The following is a 26,104-nucleotide window of genomic DNA, read 5'->3' on the forward strand; positions in this document are numbered from 1 at the left end:
TACAGCTAGTTAGTTATACAAGTAGGTATGAATGTTAGTGACACCGTAACGAATACTGAGGGGGATGGTTCAGACCATTATTCTGAGTTAATATCAAGTGGAATTTTCTTTTTAATAATTTTCAGTTCCATACTTTTGCGACGGAAAATTCCACTTGATATCAACTCAGAATCATGGTCTGAATAATCCCACAAGTTTTCGTTACAATGTCACTAACAGCCTGTATAAAATAAATAATACTGGTTTTTATTTTTACTGATAAGTATCACTGGTTTTCCAAGATACAGTGTGGGCCTAGTTTGAGACCGTTTGTTCATTAATGTATTTTTTGTATGTTTACTCATTATGCCTAATTACCTTTTACTTTGCTGTATTTCTCAGAAAATAAACATAATGTTGCTTTTTATTCATTTTACATTTCATTTTAGTTATCACTTACTGTATGAGTCTAGCGAGGTCATAGCACACCTAACTTTTGAGGTAGTATGGAGATAATAGTCGCATAATACCTATACGTTTTCGTATCCTCATAACATTGGATACACATTGTTATACATAGTTACTAGAAAAATACATTTGACTGCCATCTTGGGACGGCTATCAGCGCTTTAGGAGTGATTTATGAGTTACCTTATGGCCATAACTCATCTAAACGTCCCAGCCAAATCACCGGCGACGTTCGCCAAACAATTCATATTGAAATGTATGGTGGACTCTCTTGGCGACGCTTTGGCAACTTGGCATCTCTTTGGAAACGAAGGAATTTAATTATAAATTATTTGACGACGGTGTCGTCGACATGGCTTTGGCGTCTCAGTTACTGCCCTCGGCCATGTTAAGGCCTTTGGCGGTTCAATAATAACCATGACTCCAGGCTTGATGAGGTCAGCCATTGATCTTTCCAGTAAGAAGAATGTGGCCCTTACTGTGACCCTGATGGTTGCATGACTATTTCAAATTCAGGTATCACACGGAAATACAAATGAACCTCACAATAGCGTATCCAACCGTCCTTGGATCCTTATCATTGCATGTCCGTCCTGAACCTTTGTTCGTTATGGTGTGGGTTTCTACAAATAACCTCATATGCATATTTGTAGGTGGGTAAAATTATATCTTTATTGCCTTTTTAAGATATATACAAACAATAGTATCTAGTTTATTAATAAAAAAAAATATTAATAACTCAGAGAGGTTGCTGTTATAAATTACATTTAGCTACTATTTAGAATAAATTTTTATTTATTTGACTATCGATTACGAATACATTTCGTAGTGCATTTTATTTTGTTTAAACAATATTCTTGTGGGGCTTGTTTTTAGTGTGCAGTCGGGTTTTTTGTTTTTATTTAACAATTATTTTTTTTAATAATTATGAAAGTATCAGCCTTTTCTAGTAACTATTTTTGACTGCTCCTGCCCTCTGCTGTCGACTAGCCGAATCAACGAGTAAGCGAGAGGAAGATATAAATAGAACAGAGCAGACGTATATTGTAAACCCACATTTGTTTTAGAGTTACTCACGAGCTCCTTAAAATATAAAGAGAACAGTAATAATGTGTTTTTGTATTATTCTAGGTATGTAATTGACAGAGTCACAATTTATGTATACTTAAAATATGAACAATTTTAAATCAGCACTTCCGCAATATTCTCACACTAAAGATGTCTTCATGACCTCATCGCTTCAATGTTAAAGAATTTGTCTCTCTAATAACAAATCTGTTGTTTCTTTTAGCTTCTACAATGAACTGCGAGTCAATAAAATTTAAAAATTGCTGTCAACTGTTTATCCTAAACCGAACCTTGTCTGAAAACTATTTTTTTTTTTTACTTACGATGGGTTTGCTCTTGGCCCCAGATTTGCCCGAAGGCATTAATTGACGAGGCGTAAGATGAAGCGAGATCGCCCATAAGGTGCCTGTTCACTCTGGCCTTGAAAGCACCCGGGTTATATGCATTCGGAAATACATAAGGCAGCAAAGAATTTTCCACTTAGGAGTGCGCATAATGAAGGACGATGCGAAGCGCTTTGTGCGAATAGTTGGGATATCCACCAAATAGGGATGGAACCCGGCCGTACGTCTGGAAGTCCGAAGATAAAAGAGGGATGGTGGAATGAGCTCGGGTAGATTGCGGGCACACTCCCCAAAGTGTAGTCTGTAGTATACCGACATACTGGCGACTTTTTGCCCATGTGCTTAGCTGTTAACAACTTTTCAGAGAGTACACTCGGGTGCAGAAGAAAACACATGCATTAGTGCGCTTACCTACAGACGACGGCACTCCATCGACGATGCGACGTCGACGGTACAGCCTTGCTAACGACTGTGTAGCGATAACGTCATCGTTGTGCAGCGGCGATGTCGCCCAGTTGTATCGTCGCAGCAAATCAAGTGTCATTGGTCTGTAAGCGCCCTAATCATCTCCCTAGCGTTAGGTATATCCAGTTTCCACGGGGATCCGCTTATCTAACCTGGGTAAATCCTGTGAGTACCAAAACCCTTACGTGGGAAGCCCTTAGTCTGCATTTTGTTTGGAAAATTGCATTTTAAATAATCTTAAACCTAAAATAAATGAACTATATTTATTTATTTAAGTACACATACAGCAATAATTTGGTATATATGCTTGCCAATTACATGCGTAAACAGCAGTTACAGTAAATTAAAACAAACTATATAAATACTAAATTATTTAAAGAATACACATGCATAATATAGTTCTTAGTTCATTAAAATTCTTTAAGTATTTAAAATAATTCAAAAAAAAAGAAAATATGTTTCAGGTAGGGTACAATATTAGTTTTACAAGTTTTAAAAATAATAAACACGTGAAACTTAAAATATGAATAATAATAAATTAAGTAAGTAAGTAGTTTAAGTATTGTGATTTTTGTGATTTCTGTTTTGTAATGCCCTATTAATGGCACCTGCGTGTGCCTCTATTTAACTTTCACGGCGCATTAGCGCTTCGGCACTGTAATGTCGTGAAAAAAAGGTATAATAAATAAAAAAGGTATAATATACTATGATGATTGAGAAGTTGCAAAACAAATTCACAAGAGCGTTATATTTAAGATTATATGGAATATACCCCTTTTATCCGCTGATGTATCCATCGCTATTTGTTCTAGGCATGGTTGGATATTTCCGGTTAGAGGTCAGAAGGAACGTAGCATTAGTTTTATATGTATATAAGATACTCAGGGGGTACATCCACAACCCTGATATACTTAAATGTCTAAGGTTAATTGTACCCAATATTGAACATTCGGCTAGGCGTCTTCCTACAATGTTCGCAGTAGATATTGGTCGTACCAACCTCGGGAAGCACTCACCTATTGCCCGGGCTACTCGCGCGATTAACGAAATAGCTCAAGAAAACCCGGACACAGATTTATATACATGTTCGTTGGCGGAATTCACTAATATCAGTCTAAAGTTTTTTAGTAAATAGTTTGCATACATTGTCGATTTGGTTTATCTGTAATGACTATGTATATGTGAAATAAATAAAATAAAATAAATAAATAAATAAAAAATATAAAATTGAATAAGAAAAGGTTACATCTAAGTGTGAGGGTGCTGATGAATGTGTGTGAGGGTGAGTGTATGTATGTGTGTGAGTGTGGGTGTCGTACGTACATAAGTGTTGAGGGAGATAAAGATAATAGGAGATTTTAAGTGTCAGAGGTATACCGCCATGGCCACGGCTCTCATAATATATCAAGATAAGATTTTCACAGGGCTGGAAAATATAGTGTGAAAGAGAGATCTATAGCCAGCAGAGGGTGGATACAGACTGAGTAGATAGAGAAGGAAGAGGCCCTTCACTAGTGTTCCCCCAGTTATCATAATATAACTTAATATTTACTTAAACATTGTACTATAAGGTCAATGGATTCGTTCAACCCATAGTTAGTTTCATAATTCACACTACGAGTCCTTGAAAAGCTGTCCTTTTGCCAAGCAAAAAATTACTTTAAAACATTGGGTCAAGGTAGAAAATCCCGTTTGAGTGAGATAGCGATTCGTGTGACAGATCGCGTCGATCAACTCTTGCGCATAGATTTATGGTTCAGTAAGCCAGTTGTATTTTGAGTGTCGCGGATTTAGCACCTCTGGTTTTTTTTTTTTTGTGGCTAGGACTGCGCGAGTGCCAATTACCTAGCAATTATATGGTGTGCCTTCAAGGTTTGTGATGATTATTATTTTATTTTTAACTCTTTAAGATTTTCAAGACGAAAATTTTAACCTCAATTTATGTTTATTTATTTACGTATGTTTATGTATTTTAAATTAAAAATATATTTGTGTTAATAACTTTTATCTGTGCCATTTTAATTTTATTTTTGCAATGGTTGCATTTTAGATTCAATCTGATTAAGGAAATTAATTATTAATATATATTTTTAAACATAGGTTTATGCAATAAATAGTAAAATATGGTCGTGTCGACCAGGAATTGTGCCCGATCAATTGCAATAGGCTCAGTTCCTATTACATGGGACTTAAACATAGCTAGCGTGGAGTGGTCCTTATATACCTATTATACACTTCTGCCTACCCCTTCGGGTATACAGGCGTGATGCCATAACAATGTTATGTGATAAATAATTACATGATAATTAATTATTAATGTAAGTTCTTCAACTTGTAGTTTTTAAATCCAATTCTGATGTTGATTATCTTAATTAATTCAAACTAAAATTGTTTAATTCTCGCATTCTATTGTGAGTAAATCTGTATTTTAATACCTGATTCATTGTTTTTTTTTTTTAAGTATTTGAATAATAATTCGCTGCTTGAAACAATACCATTAATTTTCTAAATATTATTCCATCTTCTGTTGGTAAAACTACTGAACCGAATATAATGTAAATTGTTACAGTTAATTACCTTATTGACCGTCTCGCTTGTGTTTTGACGTCATTGGTTTAACAAATAAGTTTACTTTATTTTCAATTTATCTGGTTGTTGCGTTTTCGTGGTTGTATTTTTGCAGTTGGTAAGTTTGTGAGTAATGAACCAAGATATATATATATATATATATATACTTAAACATAAACAGGAGACACACAAACGGAATCATTCAGATATTCATCCCAAGATGGATGTAATGAACCGTGGTGGCGCTACCATGGTGTCCTATCTCAATAGATAGGGCCTATATTCTATATGAAGTATTTTAGTATTTTATCAAGTGAGAGTATTCAGTGCTCCCCATTTATCCGGCCAAGTATTTATTACCATTATCATCTCCCTAGAATTACCCCGTTTTTCACAGAATCCACTTACCTAACCTGACGATTTGACAGGTCTGGTATTTTACAGATGCGACTGCCCGTCTGACCTTCCAACCCGCGAACGGAAATCCAGCCCAATACAGGTTAGGTTAGTTAGTCTGCTTTTCTCAGGAATGTGGGTTTCTTCACGATGTTTGCCTTAACCGCTGAGAACATGATAATCATTTTTTATGCAATCATGAATTAAACAATCATTGGTTTAGGCCTGTGCTGGATTCGAACCCAACTGTGCTACCACAGCTCACCCAAGCAGTTAATACCATATTATTATGCAGCAAATCCACAAAAATATTTCTTAAAGTTGTAATTTTCCCAAATCGTGACGTCAGATAAGCATCGACCTTGACGTAAGATGTTCCAGTTCGGAAGGGTTATATACAGACCTACCTCATGACCAAAGTGAAACAAGGTAAAAAACAATTATTAAAAAAAATGTGTGTTTATTTAATTATTTACCTTATTGAACAAAGGGAAGCTAGTTTACTCACCCCTCAGTAATCATTCTAACTCAATGTGTCAAACTAAGAAACACAATGTAAACCACAAAACATTTTAGTGCCCATAAAATAAGACACACATTATATTCATAATAGGACAATAGTGTAACAAATGGCGGCTTCACTCCATCCTACAACAAAACAACTAGGCGTCAGCGGGTAGGTATTTCATCCTTACATCATCCATCATTCTTGTGGACATGCCACCAATCTGCTCTAAACGTTTCGCCTCTTCCTCTTTGATGCGAACAGCGAAGGATTGGAACTGACAGGCGCGTCGTCTGTTTTTCCAACTCGTTATTATCTGGGAGTCTTCAAGGCTACAGTGAATATACATTATTGCTAGCTAAGCGTGATCCACCCTAGACCACATTGTAACTTACCATCAGGTGAGATTGTGGTCAAACGCAAGCCTTAAATAAAAAATCCTGCCATTTTTAAAACGAATCGACGTAGATGGAACTACTTTCGTGGATCATCTGAATCGACCTATAATGAAATAACTAAATAATTATACTGGTGGATAAAACAATCTACTCGAATTCTGTTGCCGAGTTTAATAGCTAACTAAAAAAAATAAGTTTTAAAAATAAAACCCAACTACGGAATAATTGCGCTCTAAGAAGTATGAAACAAGCACTGAAATTCTATAAAGAAAAAGACTCACATTCCATAAGGAGATTTTCTAAAAAAATATAACGTTGAAAACTAAAACCTTGCTACGGATAAATTACGCTCTAAAAAGTATGAACCAAGGTATTCTGTTCTGTCTCTGAAATTCTTCCGAATAGTGATGTTTAGAAAATGCCTTGTTTTAACAAACTCTAACAAAATCTTCCACTATTACTATATTATTCCACTTGATATTAACTCAGAATCATGAGCCGACTCATCCCCCTTAGCACTCGTTACGATGTCACTATCTCTTTATGCCACATGGTAGGTAGATAAGTGGGTAGGTAACATTAAAAATGGCAAAGGCAATGTATACAGACTCCCAAAGTCAGAAAATAAGATAAAATAATGTGACTCATTTGCTTAAACCAGAGTATTTTTCCAAATGCTCGGTAAGTAATAAAACTTGAGTTGATTTTTTTGTCCACAAGAATACTCTTGTGTATAAGGAAATTTCTGATAAAAGTTGCCTTTAGTTAAAAACCGGATACGCCCATGTCATCCACTGAATATTTTGTATTATCATTTTATGATGGAGAGAGAGAGGGCAACAACTAAGTATAGGTATCAGAACGAGGCCTTTCACATCTTACTTCGCGCTATAAATTCAAGGTTTCAGCTTGCGACAAAAATAGGCTTGCGTGTTTTTTTTTTAGCTGGGTAGATTCGCTGTACTTGTTTTCTTTTTCTTTATATTCTCTCTTAAAGACTTTCAATTAAATATTATATTTATAATTATCTTTACAAATGTGTGATCATTATGAAAATAAAATGTTGGATTATTTGGACGATGAGTTGATGCATTAACCCTTTCACGGACAGAGAACATTGATGGTTCATAATAAATAAAAAGGTAGTATGACACCTTGGAATCGGAACGTCCGTAGACGTTCTGTACTTGAAAGTGTTAATCACCATTCAGTTCAATAATTCATCGTGGAACGAATAAGTTCGGAATTCTATTCGGAATAGCCGCAGGTTATAAGTTTGTTGAAGAGGCTCTTTTTATTATTGGGAATTTTTAATATTTGAGAATGTTTTTATTGGCACTGCCTATCTCGTTCATGATTAAGGGCGAATTTTATAATTATGTTATTATCATCATCATTAATTTAATGATTTAATCTTGTATAAATTAAAACTACATAAACAAGTACATTCCCACACAACAATATTAACAAACAAATTTTAAAATAAGAATAAAAAGCTATAAATAAAAAATGTCGTCCAGCTCGTCACATCGAGGCAAAGTCCCCAGAAAACTGGCCACGTTGCCTCTCTGCACCGCCAAACTGACCCTTTGGGCTAGCTGATATCGAATGAATCGTCTTTAAAAACTGATTTGCTTCTGGACCCCATTGGCCCAACGTTTCTACAGCAAAAGGCAAGAAAAAATAATCTGCACCCAGACCCAAAAATATAGCTTTTTCTCGATATAACATTCTCCATGCTACTTTTTTAGGGAAAAATAGAGCAGTGGTTTCCCTCTTGCCTTCCGCCCACGATTATAATTATGTAAGTAATTCAAAACAGCATTCTTTTTGTACGATATTTCTTATTTATTTAATCATTAATTGTACAAAGGATGACATAGAAACGAAATATGACAACAAGAGACAATAGGCACAACTTCATTCTAATAGAAGTTTCTTTCTGTATTTTTGTGCAAAAAAGATCACTTATAGAGTGTAAAGTATATTGTAAATACTTTGTTATTTATAGCGTTTTCGTCTTGTTATCGCACGAGTTGTACTTTTTTATCTGTCCAGTCAAAGTTTTAACAGTTCCACGAGAATTGTATATCTATGCACTTGGGAATACGCCAAGTCCGGTTTAAATATTTACTTAAACATAGAATAAATAAGGATTGCCACAATTCATGACTACTCTTCTGTTTACAAGGCAATACAGCGCAAGGAAAACATGATTACCTACAAACACACTTAATATTACATACGCACACACATACATACATAAAATAAGCATAAGGGTAAGCAAAGACTGTGGAATTCCATTTGCTTCGTTCCTGACATACTTCTTTTACGCACGCTGGTTCAGAGTACACACACTATACACACACACACACATACAATTATAAACGATATGATCAATATTCCCAACAGTAAAAAGACGCAAAACGAAGGCGGATACGACCAGAGTACAAGAAAGATCAATTTGAACAATGTTCTTACTATTAAGGAGTTTTTTACTATTAGTAAGGGAACTGTACAGTGTACATCATTGGTCATGATAACCCTGTTTGGAGAACGTGGGTTCGAAGGCTCGGGCTGTAAACCACTGAATTCGACTTTAATTAAAATATATGTATCGATCGTAGACAGTTGACATTTCACATGGTTTCCAACATTTTGTGCCCGGTTAATGGCAATAGAATCACCCTTTATTACACGAGACTTATACAAAGCTGGCGAGGTGTGGGTGTATATACTATACACCAGTTCCTATCCATGTTACGTACGTTACAGACATAAGCAATAATATAATGTACCTGCTTTAGAACCCTGTCGCATTGGCATATTTGCTATTTAATTAGACTTATAGTTCAATTCGACAAAGAGTTAATGTGACATTGTACTTAAGTGTAACTATATTCATTAAATGCGCATGATCGTACCTAATCAGGGAATTAAGCTACACTCTCCGAAATTCCCATTAATAATTATGGTGAATTATTTGTTTGGAATGGACACAATCCCCTAATCAAATTTCAGAACATGTCTATTGAATTATTTCAATGATTTTAAGATTAAATAATCCATAAAATTATATTGCAACCACGCAATAAACAAATTGATGCAAATATATTCAAATTCAAACACAGGGTGTTAGTGACATCGTAACGAATACCGAGGGGTATGATTCAGACCATGATTCTGAGTTAATATCAAGTGGAATTTTCCGTCGCAAAAGTAAGGAACAAAAATTAATTAAAAAAAGTAGGTAAACATCTTTATTCAGTAGGTAAACATAGATACACTTTGAATCGTAATTTTTTTACATAATGCACATCTCATCCGCCTAAAACTACTGCAGCTTCTCACAACCCGTTCTTTTACACACAACAAATTGCCGGGGAAAAGAAGCTGCATGAAAAACCTCGGCACAGAACCCTAGAAAAAAAAAACATAAAATATAATATTTATCAGTCCATGGGTCCTCAAAAGTCTTTAAGGCGGGAACGTGCTTGCTTTCTCCATTGAATAATCTAAATAATTAACACCAATGATCGCATTAAGTTAGTCGAAAAATATTCGCGATAGTGTTATTATATCGGAATATTCAATACCTAAAGTGCACCTATCTATTTTCGCCCTCACGAAGCCGCTTCATAACTCCAAAGTTTAAGCCGACTTTTGAGTTATTTTTTTTGGGTTTAGAGTAGGAGTCTTAGGTTTCATCATTTCATTAATCATCAACAAGAAAATAATACATAAGACTTGGCTGTATGGACATAATTCCTTTTGCCTTGGCCTTCGGAAAAAACCAAAACAAAAAAATGGGTCATCGAAAACGGAAGATTTTAAATAAAACCATCAGGAAGCTCCCAAAATTAATACTACAGCTTACCCTAGTGCGGTTTTGTAATATATCTTTTGCGAAGGGTCTCAAGGATATTTTATGCGGTTGTTAGGGCGGCGTTCAACAGACCCCAGGGTTTAAAATACGTAATAAATATTGTCCTTTAACCTTTTGTAACCGGTAGTAGGTATACGTGATTTGTAAAAGGAAGTAAATGGGTAAATAACCCAATTTAAAAAATATATGCGATATTGTTGACAATTGCAACATAAAAATACCTTTTAAAAAAGTTTATAAAAAATATTAGTTCTTTACTATTTTTAAATTAATTTTGTATTCATCGAACTTCTCTTATTATCGGACATGTTTGTAACCTTTGTAATTATCTACTAAAACCGAATTATATTCGAAGTGGCAAAACAATCAGCGTTCCTTTTAATACAGTCTGCGAGTGGTGAAATAATCAATCCACACACATTTTAACAGATATAGGGAACGAAAATTTTAATATGCTTATCTTATGTAGGTGCATGTTAATATTACCTATTTATTGATACTGTCCATAGTCTTGGTTTGGATCTTGCAAGCTTAAGCCGCTACGGTTCCGGAATAATTTACCTCAGTAAATCCTTAGCTAGTTATAATAAATAATAAGGTTGGATTTCCCATCGGATTGCTTCTGTAAATAAATAGACTTCGAGGTACTTACTTAGATTTTTATGTGACTTATTGTAGATTTGCCGCAAATGGCATTGACTACTTGGCCAGACAAATGGGGAGCGCTGAGGGCTCTCACCTGGTATAAAATTTAAGACAATAAGCCTGAGGGTGCCCAGTTGGGTGCGAACCTCGGCTCACGGCGTAGTCTGAGAGGAAGAATATTTAAAAGAATTAATCGACCCTACTGGGTCGATAGCGATAAGCGGTGATTGAGGGAAATCGTCGACCACGGCGGAGTCGGTATCGGGGTTCTGAAGTGTTAGGTGTCGCGAGCTGATTGGCCGGCGATCGTATATTACGTCCTTCGGACGCCGATACTTTTCAGTATCGGCCCTGAACGGGATGTGTTCGGAAGCCGCAACTACCAGAGGATTTGGATGGTGCGGAGCAGAATCTAAAAAAAGTTTTGAAATTAATTGGAGCCATTGGGCAATGGTTGGCAAACCTAGGTCAATGTGCAGATTTTCATTGCGAAGGAACCACGGAGCCCCCGTGGTTTTCCGCATGAAATTATGATTGTACCTGTACACAATGGATTTGTGAGGGATTCGCGTGAGCGAAAACTACCCCTGCATATCATGATCGGACGGATGCAAGTCGTATAGATTTTCAACTTATTCCTAAGGGACAATTTACCACGCTTGTTAAGGAGACAATGAAGAAGCGTACCTCGACGTAGAGAAACAACATTACATACGCTAGAAAGAGATTTAGGTATCCGTCATACGTACAGACAAGAAAAAAAATGGAAATTATGTATCTCAAGTAAATAAGTATTCAGCTACTTTGTTTATAAATATTTTACCTTAAATTAAAACTTTGTAGTTACAAGTATTGTAACCGACAACACGTGTTTGTACCACCATAAACTGTTATTTTATCAGTATAAGCATAGAATAAGGAATATTACTACGTATAGAACGGCAACTCTCCGCTCTCCACCAGCGGCTGAGCTAGGTTTACCTCACCACACCTCGGTCTTACTTTAGTTTTCAATCGCATGGGCGTTAGACGACACTCACACACGCGCGCGTCATAACAACGATGTGTAGTGTCTTTGTAAAACGAGGTGTTTTGTATGAAGTGTCCGCGGTGTGGTATAGTAACTACTAACTGTAAATAAGCTTTTACACTTTGTCGAAGTACCTAGGTCTAGTTCCTAGTCAATATTATGTCGTTAAAGGCGGTAATTCACCGGGAGTATTTATTTATAAAGTAGGATTCACAATCGACATTACATCCATCAGTATGAGTATCCGGCAGGCATTACAGTGACCACGCGGGTAAGCTGTCATGCCTCGCGGACGTGCGAATTCAGTTTGTGTCGGCCGCCGGCACGTATCCTTGGCAGAAGTCGATGGCACGTGCCATTCGCAAGCTCGTGCCGCCCGGCGTCGTGTGTAGCAGTTGGCTGTAAACGTAATAATCGAAATAATGTTTAAACTTAAAGCACGTCAGGATTTTTGAATCGCTTTAGAATAATAAGGCCACCCATTTATATTAACTATATTCATTATATGAATCATTATGTTGTAGTATATAAGTTTTGTATGTTTAGGAATGCTGCACCCACAAGAGCGTGGCTCTTAAATTGAGGATGATGATGTTTATGTTATTGTGGAATAAATTAAAAAATTAATTATTCCAAATCGCACGGTATTATAATTTCATAAATATAACACTGCTGCTGATAGAATTCTGACAGCGCGTTTTATGCAGAAGAATTTTTATCTGCTTTCTGCACACTTTGAGTACCTGGCTGTACTAAATTAAAACGAGAAGTACCTAGGTACTTCGCTTCGCTAAAGTTGTAATTAATTAAAAAGTCAAGGTTGATATTATGCAGGCCTTCAACTGAAACGACTCCAGTTTTTTGCTTTCTTAATTTTAGTTAAGAAGTACGTACAGAAAATCAGAGTGCGTTCAGTTCAATTGCTATCATATTAGAATGTTGTAAAAGTGTAACTTTAGGATCATAATTATAATGATGACAACTAAAATGTTACAAATAAGTGCGGTTCGTTATGATTACCCATCTTGGACTTCAATATAACAAGTTGTCTTCGGATATCTTATCTATCTGCCCTATCCTAAAGAGATAAGGGGCGTGAGTATCAGATCGATTGCTTGTTATTTACTCTATAGCTTTAATCAAATCAAATCAAATCATTTATTCGCATAGAATTAATGATAGGTAGGTATTAGTAAATATTATGCCTAAACATTGTTTGTTATTTTACAATACAATACAATACAAAAACTCTTTATTGCATTTAAATCACATTAAAAATACATTAGTATTAAAATTAAATTGGTAATACAACAGGCGGCCTTATTGCTAAGGTAGCAATCTCTTCCAGGCAACCTTTAGGTATAGGATAAGAATTTAATGAAAAGCGTAGCGGGATAGACAGTGCAAAATAAAATGTTGAAAAATATAAGTACATATAACTAGATAAACTACATTAAAAACAATAAATAATGATTATAATAATATATAAATACATACATTACTATGGAAGAAAGGAAACCATGACAGTACTACAATGCCTTCTTACCTACCTACCATTTTATTGTGGGTTGTCTAGAAGAAATTATTATTTAGCAACCGTACCGCTTCTGTCTCATATTTATTTGCCCCATTTATTATGTTTATCTTAGTGCAATGAAATGTTTTGTAATGTACGTATTGTATCATGATAAAGGTAGGTTAACTAATTAACACAGATCGAATATCTAGTGGGGTAAACGGTGCATTTTTTTCCACATATTTATTTCAATTCAAATTCAAAAATATCTTTATTCAGTAGGTAACATAGTTACACTTTTAATCGTCAATTTTACACAACGAACGTCTCATCCGCCTAAAACTACTGCAGCTTCTCACAACCTATACAGGTAGCCGGGGAAAAGAAGCTGCAAGAAAAACCTCGGCACAGGGCCCTAGATGTTCTTTAAAAAAAAAATAATAGACATAAAATATTGGTATACAATTGAGTAATTTAGCTGCCTAATATCAGTTCTCAGACTGTTAATCCCACGTATTCATATCTTCTAAATAATCACTAACTTTATAATAACCTTTTTTGTAAAGTTTTTGTTTAACTACTGACTTAAAACAGTTGAAAGGCAAGTTCTGAATGTCAATGGGAATTTTATTGTAAAATTTGTATTATTTCTTATGTAATATTTTGAGAACAAGTAAGTAGTGCGAATCGGTTCATCTTCGATAACACTATCTTATCTCAAGGTGCGTGTAGCAGGCCTTATAGTCAAGTACCTGTTACTAATACCTACTTACTGCAACTCGTGTTATTTCTATTGTCTTGGGGTTTGGGGATTAAAGATGATAAGTTAAGTAGGCCTTCTGGACCTACTGTTCAGTAGCATAATTAAACCATAATGAGTCATTGAGTCGTCATTTGCCGCTGGGTGCGGGCAGCGCAGGACCGATAGTCGTAGAGATCCTTGGGGACACCTATGCTTAACAGTGGGCGTCGTACGGCTGATGATGATGAGTCATTAAGAAAAAATATATTCATGGGGACCTTCCAAACTACGTTCCCCAGCAAAGAAATATGACGCTGTGTACCTTCTGGTCACCATCCCAATTGCGTCAGAGAGAGTACTGCGGGGCGGAAGGCAAGAGGGAAACCAATGCCCTATTTTTCTAAAAAAATGCATGGAGAATGCTACAACGACAAGAGTGTGGCTCTTAAAGTAGTGATGATGATGATACCTTTAACGTAATAAGTAATTACCTATTTTCTTCATTGCTCGGGCATATAACCCATAAAGTCATAAGAATAAGTATAAGTTGTTAAGATGAAGTATCTGTTATATTTGTTTGAAAAGAAGTTCAACCATTTTTCTTAACCCTTTCACGGACAGAGACCACGGGTCATTGATGGTTCATAATAGGTAGTATGACACCTTGGAATCGGAACGTCATTAGACGTTCTGTCCTTGAAAGTGTTAAACGTGTCTTTAGTTCCAATAAAAGGGTCAATAATATCAAACTTATTATTATTATATATATACACATGGCTTTGCCAGTCACATTCGAGCGCACGAGAGAAGAGACTGAGGTCGCCGTTGTCGGATACGACAAGGAGGACTATATATATATATATATATAACTCATATATATATATAAAACTTATTATATATATATATATATATATATATATATATATATATATATAATAAGTTATAGTATATCAAACTTATTATATATATATATATATATATATATATATATAATAAGTTTGATATATATATATGAGTTATATATATATATATATATAGTCCTCCTTGTCGTATCCGACAACGGCGACCTCAGTCTCTTCTCTCGTGCGCTCGAATGTGACTGGCAAAGCCAAACTTTGTTCTGAAAACCCGGTCACATTGGAGGCAGAATAGCTGTCCATCCGAGTTAAAGGTGTAGCTATAGGTGGGTTTGGGACGATCCTTGCGTTTTTGGCGTTAACTTATTATTATACAGTGTGTAACGGAATATTATTATGGCCATCACTAGCACGTTTACCCTTTTACTAGGGCAAGCCGAAATAAAAGAGGTGGTAGCTGTTCAGTCAAAGGTTAAATACCGTGAACAGCTGATTGCTATGATAGTGTTGTGTAAAATTTATTACATGAAGACCTGGAATTCAATTGCTCATAGCTAATTCAAATATGAACTTAGACGGCCAATACTCTCGCGTGTGATTTGTAGATAGTGACAGAGTTGGCACACTTCGAGTTGATACATTCGTTCCGTTACACCCTGTATATGTGAACAAGACGCATTGAGCACCGCATTACGACCACACTTGGTAGTGTGAATATCATTTATATATAATTTATATCCAAAGACCGTATGTCGTGTCTTATAGGGAAGTCAAGGAATTGGCCTTTGATAGACTGGAATGGAAATGCTACACCGACAAGAGCATGGCTCTTAAATTGATGATGGTGATATCCAAACACAAAGATAAGTGAATTAGAAGGCAACATTGTACAGGGCCATCTAGTTTTTTTTTTTGGGAAGCCTAGCCTAGAAAGTTCCGCATTATATTATTATCATTCGTATTTTAAAGTTGAAAGGCAACCCTGGAAAGAAATACAGGAGCATTAAAAAATCACCTAAAATCCAATAAGAACCTGTCGCAATAAGTCTAAAACTAAAACTAATGGAATGTTAACTGTCTGTTACAATGACATTGCCTTTAATTTGGGTATTTTCTTCTTATTTGTCCACAAAAACTTTAAACTAGTCCAATGTCACTTTCGTCGTAAATGTCAACTTCTTAGGCAATCTTGTTTTCATTTGAATAGTCTTGTGGGCTAGTTTTGGCTCTAATTGGGTGACATTATTGCTATGAATGGCAGTGACTCCGTGGTCCAATAGATGAGAGTTGCGCGTCGGGCTCACGATCCTGAGGTCCAGAGTTTGAATCCCGGTGCGAACGTATCACAAATATTACTTTGTGGTCCGTTGTGGCGGCGTTTATGATAATAACACTTACTAACAAGTATATTACTGTACCGTCACATAAGTTACAACAATAATTGAAGATTATAGAAACTTTGAAGGGACAATTCAGTGGTCATGAGATATCACATATGTATCTGATTAATGATATAAGCTACATATTCTAACGCGTCCGACATAGATACTTCAACTATCTATGTTTTATCTGAGAGCCATCTTCGACTGATGGACGGTAGAAGACCGCATTACTCTCCGCACGGGCCCGGGTCTCGTACCCGTTGGATCCACCTTACCAGCATTGGCTACTTCCATGTACTGGTGAGGCTTGCAACATTGGATCCTCTTACCCGTTAGTAGTATGTTATTGGGCATTCTAGACCATCGAAGTGAAGGGATTCGCGAAAATGTTCTTGGGCATTCTAGACCATCTTCGTTCAGTCGGATCGCTCGAGCGCCAACGCGCTATCGCGCGCGCTCTCGCGGATCCCTTCACTTCGATGGTCTAGAATGCCCAAGAACATTTTCGCGAATCCCTTCACTTCGATGGTCTAGAAATACCCAATAACATCGATGGTTCTTAATATTACGATCAATCGGTTAGCAACTACAACACTCACCAGTATAGCACGAGTCGATTTCATATCACATTTTTTTGAGTCTAGATTTTTGTCCTGGCTTTCTAGTCGTTTTTATCGTTAAAACACAAAACTTCACTTCGTTCGCTTGCGTTCACTCCGTTCCGTGTGGGGTTTTAACAATAAACTCGTCTAGAATGTTCAATTCACAAATTGAAAGTAGGTATATTCACACAACAATAAACTGTTTTAAAATAATTATCTAATCGACAACGTAAAACAGTATTACCACCGTTTGTGGTTGTCACAATTTCGAATTAGAATGCTCATAACCTACGGGACAGCATATCACATCAATATTTAAGTTTAAATAACATTGCGTCAAGAAATACATTTCATTGCTGTAAAAGCTATAACACGCAATAGACAAATTGTCATCGCTTTATACTTATAATGAAATTTGTGAAACAGAAACATGCTTTGAAACTACCTGAAATCTGTCCTATATCGAGCTCTGACACTCGACGTCATGGAAAACTATTGCCGAATACAATAAGGTGCATTATTTGTGGGCCATCTAATTGCGGCAAAACTAATTTAATGATTGGACTTTTATTGCATAAAAATGGTCTTCGTTATAGAAATTTATATGTATATTCCAAGTCTCTTTGTCAACCAAAGTATGAATATTTAGAAAATGTGTTAAAAATGGTACCGGGTGTATCATTTTATAAATTTCATGAAAAAGATGAAGTTCTAAGCCCGCAGGAGGCTCGTTCGAATTCTATAATTATATTCGACGACGTCGCCTGTGAAAATCAAAACAACATGCGGGATTATTTTGCTATGGGGAGACATAGAAATATAGATAGCTTTTATTTAAATCAGACCTATACTAAGATTCCTAAACAACTTGTTAGAGATAATTCAAATTTGATAGTATTATTTAAACAGGACGATATCAATCTAAAACATGTATACGATGAACATGTAGGCACAGACATGTCGTGGGCACAATTTAGAGAAATGTGTTCAAAGGTATGGAGTAACAACTATAATTATGTAGTTATAAATAAAGATTGTGGAAAAAATGAAGGGGGGTACAGGAAGATGTTTGATACATTTATAGTTTTTGACTAAACTGAAAATTCTGTTGTCTATCTCAAGTATGATAGCGTTCTCAACTTTGTCATCGTCAACCATATATATTTATAAATAGTATCACTTTAACCTCATTTACCTATTCGTCTCTACGCTGTACAAAGCAAAACACGTATTAAGCTATCTCTATAATGGAACAATCGTTAAAAAGACAGATAGTTAATGCTGCAGAGGCAGTGAAAAAGAAGGTTCGTAAGATGAGAGATATCCAGTCGGATAATGAAAAAGCACTGGAAACCGTTTTTAAGCCTATAGTTAATCCACTTAATCAAATTTTAAATAATTCCATGAATAACATAAAATCTAGTGGAGATGACTCTTTTGCTAATGTACAGTTGGATAAAACATTAATGCACAAAAATGCTTCTTCAAATGTAGAGGAACAATCTGATAACACCACCGAAGAAGATTCAGGGGATGAAAGTATTACAACTGATAATAATATAGATGAATCTTTCAAATCTATTGAATCTCATGGAAGTCCTCATAAAAATATATCGTCATGGTCTCTTTCTCCGGAAGTGTTTGAAGACGTTCCATTTGGTGCAAGATATGAACGTGGGAAACTTATGCTTGGCTCAGCCCGGTTGGTTATTGATGATAAGCAAATGTCAATAAATGGATGTATATATCAAATTACACCAGGTCTAAAAGAGTTACTATTCAAAAAAGTTCCTGATTTAAGCCTAATATCTGAAAACGATAAATCATATTATAAACAAATGTTAATAGACACAAACGCTCATCGACGAGATTATGATCCAAGAAAACCTATAAAAAGCAATAAAGGAAGGAAATATTTACAAATCATAAAACCAATGTTCAAATTAGCTCGTTCTATATCAGCAAACAGTACAGATGAGAGTGTTGCTAAAGGAGAAGGCTTACCAGTATTAAAAAAAATAAATAAAAATGTTGATTACATTTATTGGGATGATCCTAACGAATTAGTTGAGCGATTAAAATTATTAGTAGCTTCGCGAGAAGCTGGCAACACAGGATTGGATAATGAAATGATTTCCATAATAGAAGAATTGACAGAACGGGGAATTATCACCCAAAATAAAATATTAAGTGACAAAATATACCATTTTAGCAAGAATAAATAAATAGAGAAACACATGATTATTGTTTTAATTATAAACCAACCTTTCCTTAATTCAGACTATTAAAATGAATATTGATAAATTCGGCCACCACGTACATAAAAGGATGCGTTTATCCGACGTATTAAATTTTAGCGAAGAATCAGTACTTAAAGTAGAACACGGAGAAATCAATTTACATTTGAATAGAATGAGAGGTGTGAAGACTCCAACAGAATCCGATGATGTAGTGAATAAAGAATATGTTGATAAAATTACAACTAAATCTTACACAAAGACAGATGTAGACTTACTGATAAGTGCTTGTAGAAGCAGCATTCTAAAAGACGTTGATTCAAAGTTAAAAACTTTAAAAGCAGAGTTACCAGACGTTTTTGATCAGTATTTGAGGAAAAAATATAGCGAAAAGGTGAAACAACAAAATGATTAAAGAACAAGTTGTAAATGAAATTCACAGACCGGCACGAAGAAATTTTATTCGCCGTTCTGTAATATTAAAAGGAATTGATGATCTATGGCAAGCTGATTTAATTGATTTAAAACATTTAAAGAATTATAATAGGGGTCATAATTACATATTAGTTGTTATAGACTGTTTTTCAAAGTACACGTGGGTAATACCGCTTAAAACGAAGAATAAGGAAGAGGTGACTCGTGCTTTTGAGACAATAGTCAAGCATTCTTATCGAAAGCCTATCAACTTGCAAACTGACCAAGGAACAGAATTTTATAACACCATTTTTCAAAATTTAATGAAATCTTTATCTGTTAACCATTATTCAACATACTCTACTAAAAAAGCTTCTATTGTGGAAAGAGTTATAAGGACATTGAAAACCAAACTATACAAACTTTTCAGTCTTAATGGCAATTACAAGTGGGTAGGAATACCGTTAAATAAAATCGTGTGTACCTACAACAATACTAAACACCGTACTACACAGTTCAAACCAATCGACATCAATTATGAAAATGAACCAATCATAAAAAATAATATAATGAAAATCGGAAAAAATAAATTAGAAAAAAATGGTCATAAATTTAAAGTTGGTGACTACGTTCGTATAAGCAAATATAAAAGTAGTTTTAGCAAAGGATATACACCTAACTGGTCTACAGAGATATTTCGTATTAAAAAATGTGTAAATACAAAGCCAGTCACTTATCAAATTGAAGATCAAAAAAGTAACGAAATATTGGGAGGCTTTTATGAACACGAATTACAAAAAACTGCTTATCCTGATGTATATTTGATTGAAAAAGTTATTAAGAAAAGAGGAAATCAACTATATGTGAAATGGTTAGGTTTATCACAGGAAGAGAATAGTTGGGTTAACAAAAAAGAGATTGTTCAATAAATAGAACAGTTATCTCTATCTATTTTCATTATGTTTGTACCCATGCAAGGAGGAGGACTAATAAATAGTTTAATAAATAATTTACCGTTTGAGTTACACCTACCAGGTTACAACTATTGCGGACCCGGGACTAGGTTAAAAGAACGATTATTGCGAGGTGATATAGGTGTTAATGAACTTGACGAAGCCTGCAAACGCCACGACATAGCATACTCGAATTATAGTGATTTACATAATCGTCATCAAGCAGATTTACAACTTTTAAATATGGCTAAAGCACGACTCAAAGCAAAAAACGCTGGGAAGGGTGAAAAACTCGCATCATGGCTGGTCAGTAAAGTTATGAAAACAAAATTAAAAACGGGATCTGGTATCACAAGTTTTAAAGGTTTAGTTTCTCGAATAAAGTCACACATCAAGAAACTGAAACCTAAAGATAATAAGTCAGTGGTAAAATATGCATATTTAGCTGCAAAAAAAATCTTTAAAAATCATAAACATAAAATTCGTTTACCACGTGTTATACCTATACCGAAAACAGGAGGAATTTTACCATTAATTCCAATATTTGCTGGCTTATCAGCCTTAGGCGCTTTAGCAGGCGGTGCAGCTGGTGTTGCTAAAACTGTAAATGACTATAAAACCGCTCAACAGAACTTGCGTGAAACAGAACGTCATAATAAGGTGATGGAATCGGTTGCAATCGGTAAAGGTTTATACATGAAACCTTACAAGAAAGGAAACGGATTATTCATAAAATGTACCAAATCTTGATGAAAGAGCTACCTAATCGAGCATTAACAAATATTGATATTATGAAGTATGCCAAAAATATTCCTTATTTTCGTGCTGTTTATATGAAAGATAGGTTGCCTAAAATGCCAAAAAAAATTGAATGTGGAATTATTAATTTAGACAATTCAGAAAATGAAGGAACTCACTGGGTTGCTTATGTAAAAATAAATAAATATTGTGAATATTTCAATAGCTATGGGGATCTTAAGCCTCCACTAGAACTAATAAAGTATTTAAAGAAATGTAACATATATTATAATTACAATAGATATCAGAATTTCAATAGTGTAAATTGTGGTCATTTGTGTTTGGCATATTTAGTTGACTTTTGGAATAAATATATATAACATGGAACATTGTTTTATTTTATGTTAATAGTAAAATGTCCTTCACACTGTCAATTACTGGTAACTCATCAGCTTTATCGACTTATTATTCACCTGCAATACAGCTAGACGGTGAATATGAGTGCGCTTTGTTGTATTTATCTACATTTAATTCGATTCCTAATATCGATAAAAGAAACAACCGATTTATATATGGTGATAATGAATTAATTGAAATACCTGAAGGAGCATACGAGCTACAAGACATAAATGATTACTTGAAGGAGAAAATAAAAGCATCTGCCTTTAATCTGCAGTGTAATAATAATACTCTACAAACCTCAATTTTTTGTACAAAAGATATACATTTTGATAAAGAAAATTCGATTGGTAAGTTGCTAGGATTTGGAGCACACGTTCTAAAAGCAAATATAATGCACACCTCTAAACACCCAGTCGACATTCTGTCAACAACGGTGGTAAGAGTTGAATGTGATTTAGTAAGCGGATCATATATTAATGGAGAACCTAGTCACATTATACATGAATTTGCTCTTAATGTGCCTCCTGGATACAGAATAGTAGAAGTTCCTAAAAACATTATTTATTTCCCCGTCAACCAAAAAAGTATCAGCTGCATACATATAAAATTATTAGATACTTCCAACAATCCTATCAACTTACGTGGTGAAGAAGTACAGCTGTATTTACATCTCAAGAAAAAATGATCGACTATAATAAATACACTACACAACAAACTAAAAACATCAGTCATCGCCGAACTATCTGCAAAGATACAGCCAAGAAGAAGGCAAAGTTAACTAAAGAAAACAAGGACTTTTTAAAAGCAATTGGGTTGTTAAAATGAATATTTTAGACATTTCTTCAAAGCCTGCTTACGACAACACAATAGATGGTGTCGAATACCATTCCTACAAACCATATATAACAAGTTTCAACAGGAATGATGAAATTCGAATACCTATAAACCAGCAAGATTTATGTATTTTACCATCAGCAAGCACTTTGTATTTGGAAGGGGTTGTAAACGTCCTGAAGCCTGGCACACCAGAACCGATATCGGCATCAAGTATTGAATTTACAAACAATGCTTTACTGTACTTATTCCAAGATATTAGGTATGAACTCAATGGAGTAGAGATCGATAGAGTTAAAAACGCGGGAATTACAACTACAATTAAAGCTTTACTATCTATGAATCAAAGCGATTCACGTGTGTCTAAAGTATGGGGCTGGGATATTAATGGTACTAAAAATGTAAACAATGGACGTTTTTCAGTTTCCATTCCTCTTACTCATATTCTTGGCTTCGCGGAAGATTATAAAAAAGTAATTATTAACTGTAAACATGAACTAATTCTGTTGCGAAGTAATACGAATCTCAACGCAGTGAAACTTAATACGGGTGAATACGTTGAAAATGTTCACATTGATAAAATAGTATGGCGTGTCCCTCATGTAAAAGTTTCTGATATAGAAAGGATTAATTTATTGAAACTCTTGGAAAAAGATCGTGGAATTCAATTAGTATTTAGGAATTGGGATTTGTACGAATATCCTTTACTTCCACAGACTACAAAGCATACCTGGTCTATAAAAACGTCTTCTCAAATTGAAAAACCAAGATATGTAATTATAGGATTGCAAACGAAAAGAAAAAATAATGCAAATGCAGATATGTCTAGATTTGACCACTGTTACTTGCGTGACGCTAAAGTCTACCTCAATTCTACTTACTTTCCGTACGAAAATATAAATGTTGATTTTGCCGGTTATAAAATTGCTTTATTATATGAACAATATGTGAGATTCCAACAGTCTTATTACGGACGGCGAGCAGATCCTTTGCTAAGTGCTAAAGAGTTTAAAGAGATAGCTCCTCTCTTCGTCATTGACTGCTCACGCCAAGTCGACAATCTAAAAACAGGATCCGTGGACGTTCGGGTTGAGATAGAAAGTGACGAAATTATACCTGACGGAACATCTGCTTATTGCCTCATATTAAACGATAGTATCATTGAATACAAGCCTTTGAGTAATATAGTAAAAAAACTATCATGAACGACATTGTGATCGTCGATCTTTTGGGGTTTAAAGTTAAGAACGATTTTATTGTGAAGGAATTGGCTATAGCATATGCTGAATATACAGTAATGTTTTTAGTTAAACCCCCTAATCCTTTTAATTATTTAACAAAACAAGAAAAAAAACAAGTACGATGGCTAGAGGCAAATCATGGGATTTACTGGAGTGAAGGTTTCATTGACTACCGTGAATTTAAACGTATAATTGTACCATATTTGAATAACAGAAAAATAATTACTAAGGGCTTAGAAAAAGTGAAATGGATTAATGAATTGTGTCCTACGTGCACGGTAATAGATATTGGTTCTAAAGGATGTCCTAATTTTATGAAACTGTGTGATATCTATGATAAAAATAATTCTATGACATGTGTAAATCATTCAAAAAAGTGTGCTATAAAAAGTGTGGTATGTGTAAAAAAATGGTATTTCGAAAATAATATGTACTTATTTGATTTATTTAAATAAAAAGTAAAATATTGATTTATGATTTTGTTTCATTTAACGGTTTTCTAGTAAAACAACGAAATTTGAAAAACACATTTTATTTATTAAGTTCATAAAACTGTTTAAAGTACAATAGATAAAAAAATATATTTTGAAATAACAGTTACCATATTAACTATTTCTACTATATACATTAAATGTTTCCATAGCTTGTAGTACTCTGACATTAGTCAGAGACTTTATTTGCGATGGAATTTACTGTGTTGTGAATACACGAAAATGCGATTCCAACATATTTATGAAATAATCGCATGTTACATATAAATACAAGTACTGTAATTACACAATGTCTTTGAAATATTGTTAATTAATTTTTCAGTCTGTCCCAATATATCATCATAACTATCTTTTACCATATATTGGGCTTTCACTAAAACATCACTTTTTTCTTGATTTTCACTTGTATTTGAAGCACCTAAATCCACTATGCTGATTTTAATTAACTTGGTGGCTTTCTCCGCGTTCCGATTTTGCACAAATGAAGATGACTGCTTCCATTTTCCGCATTTAACTTTAGATTTAATTATCTTCCTCTTCTTCTTCTTATCACTTTTCAGCTTTTGACTCTTGTTATCATGAGGCGCCGTCGATTTTGTGGTAGTCGCTTGAACAGGATACCTTTCATCGAAGTCAGCAAGCGGATCTTGCGCGTAAGGGTAGAATAAATCATCTTCGTTAACGTTTGTTAAATTATTCGACATGTTCTGAAACAATAAAACGTATCACATTAATTTATGTATAAAATAAAATACAAACATTTGATTTTATTTATAAAATAAACCACAGTACTTACCAAAGTACTTAGCAGGCACCGCTTTTAGTGCTACACCTTCGAAATTATGATGATGATTTTTAACCGTCAACGGTGTCTACGTCTTTCTCCACGAGTAACTGAAAATACAATGACAGATTAGACTATACCCCTCAACACATATAAAATAAAGTAATAGGTAGTTTATGCACACAATAACACAATAAACGAATATTACCTGTTCATACTTATTTAAGCTACAAGTTTCAACTTGTTCACCCAGCTCCTTTGACATCAGGTAACATGAGTACAGCGCGGATGCCAGCACTCGATCTTCTTTATCATGCGCGCCGTATATACTTCTCACAAGAGTTTTTTCTTTGATCTTATCTCCATCTCGGCGAAGACGATGAATTTGTATTGATACTGTAAATTTTGGGACTTCATCCCCCACTATAGCGAGAAAACTCATTTTCGGCATGGACGCGGACATTTTCGAAGGTGTTGCACTAACGAGAAGCGAAATAGAAATGAAATAAATTATGATGCAACGTCGCGGTCGCCGCGTTGCCCCGCACATATGCGCCTTCTCATGTTACCGCACGTGCACACTCAAAATCGCTTAGGTTTTCATTGTCGCGTTGTATTTCACGTTAACAAGTTTAAACATGAAAAATGGAGACTAGCGATTATAATTAAAGGAAGTATTTATCTAAGTACTTATTTCATCACACTAATGTTATAAATGCGAAACCCCTAAAGAGCTGAACGGATGGTAGCTAGATATATCACATAGCTACCGCATTAACGCAAAGGCTACTTTTTATCCTATAAATTTTGAATCTACGGTGATTAATTTCAATGATTGTGCAAGACAATATAGTATACTTAGGTATCCAACATGTCGGTACTCGTTGAAACAGTAAGACCTTCGCCACACTTGGCGGAAATTCCGACGCCGAACTTCCGTTGCGGTAAATAACCTGCCTGTGTGTGCCTGCTATTTGTAATTTTTATACAAATATTTGTATCGGCGTTCCGTTGCGGAAGATCCACGACTTAATTTCCATCAAGTGTGACGAAGGTCTAAGTTACCTGTCTGGTGATTTGGTAGGTATGAATAAATGAAACTATTATGTATATCATATTCTTATTTATTTTCTCCACTGCTGCTAACTTTTTATATAAC

General features: G+C 34.8%; 2 protein-coding genes across 9 annotated transcripts in view; both read left to right on the plus strand.

The window, feature by feature from the left end:
• LOC126366260 (proton-coupled amino acid transporter-like protein pathetic) overlaps positions 1 to 26,104 on the plus strand; it is a 231,414-nt gene that overhangs the window by 133,243 nt on the left and 72,067 nt on the right. For 3 of the 8 annotated variants that reach the window (XM_050009325.1, XM_050009332.1, XM_050009326.1), the window contains exons 1-2: positions 4,092 to 4,196; positions 5,337 to 5,391. The exons of 3 other annotated variants lie outside the window; for them this stretch is intronic. In XM_050009325.1, coding sequence (XP_049865282.1) covers positions 4,181 to 4,196; positions 5,337 to 5,391 — 71 coding nt within the window. In that variant the 5' untranslated portion in view covers positions 4,092 to 4,180. Of the gene's footprint in view, positions 1 to 4,060; positions 4,197 to 5,336; positions 5,392 to 26,104 lie in introns of those variants that run through there. 2 more of the 8 variants (XM_050009327.1, XM_050009333.1) reach the window with 1 other exon arrangement.
• LOC126366253 (cholecystokinin receptor-like) overlaps positions 1 to 26,104 on the plus strand; it is a 268,987-nt gene that overhangs the window by 54,055 nt on the left and 188,828 nt on the right. The window lies entirely within an intron of this gene.

This window comes from Pectinophora gossypiella, chromosome 4 (genome assembly GCF_024362695.1).
Source record: "Pectinophora gossypiella chromosome 4, ilPecGoss1.1, whole genome shotgun sequence".
NCBI classification, from domain to species: Eukaryota; Metazoa; Arthropoda; class Insecta; order Lepidoptera; family Gelechiidae; genus Pectinophora; species Pectinophora gossypiella.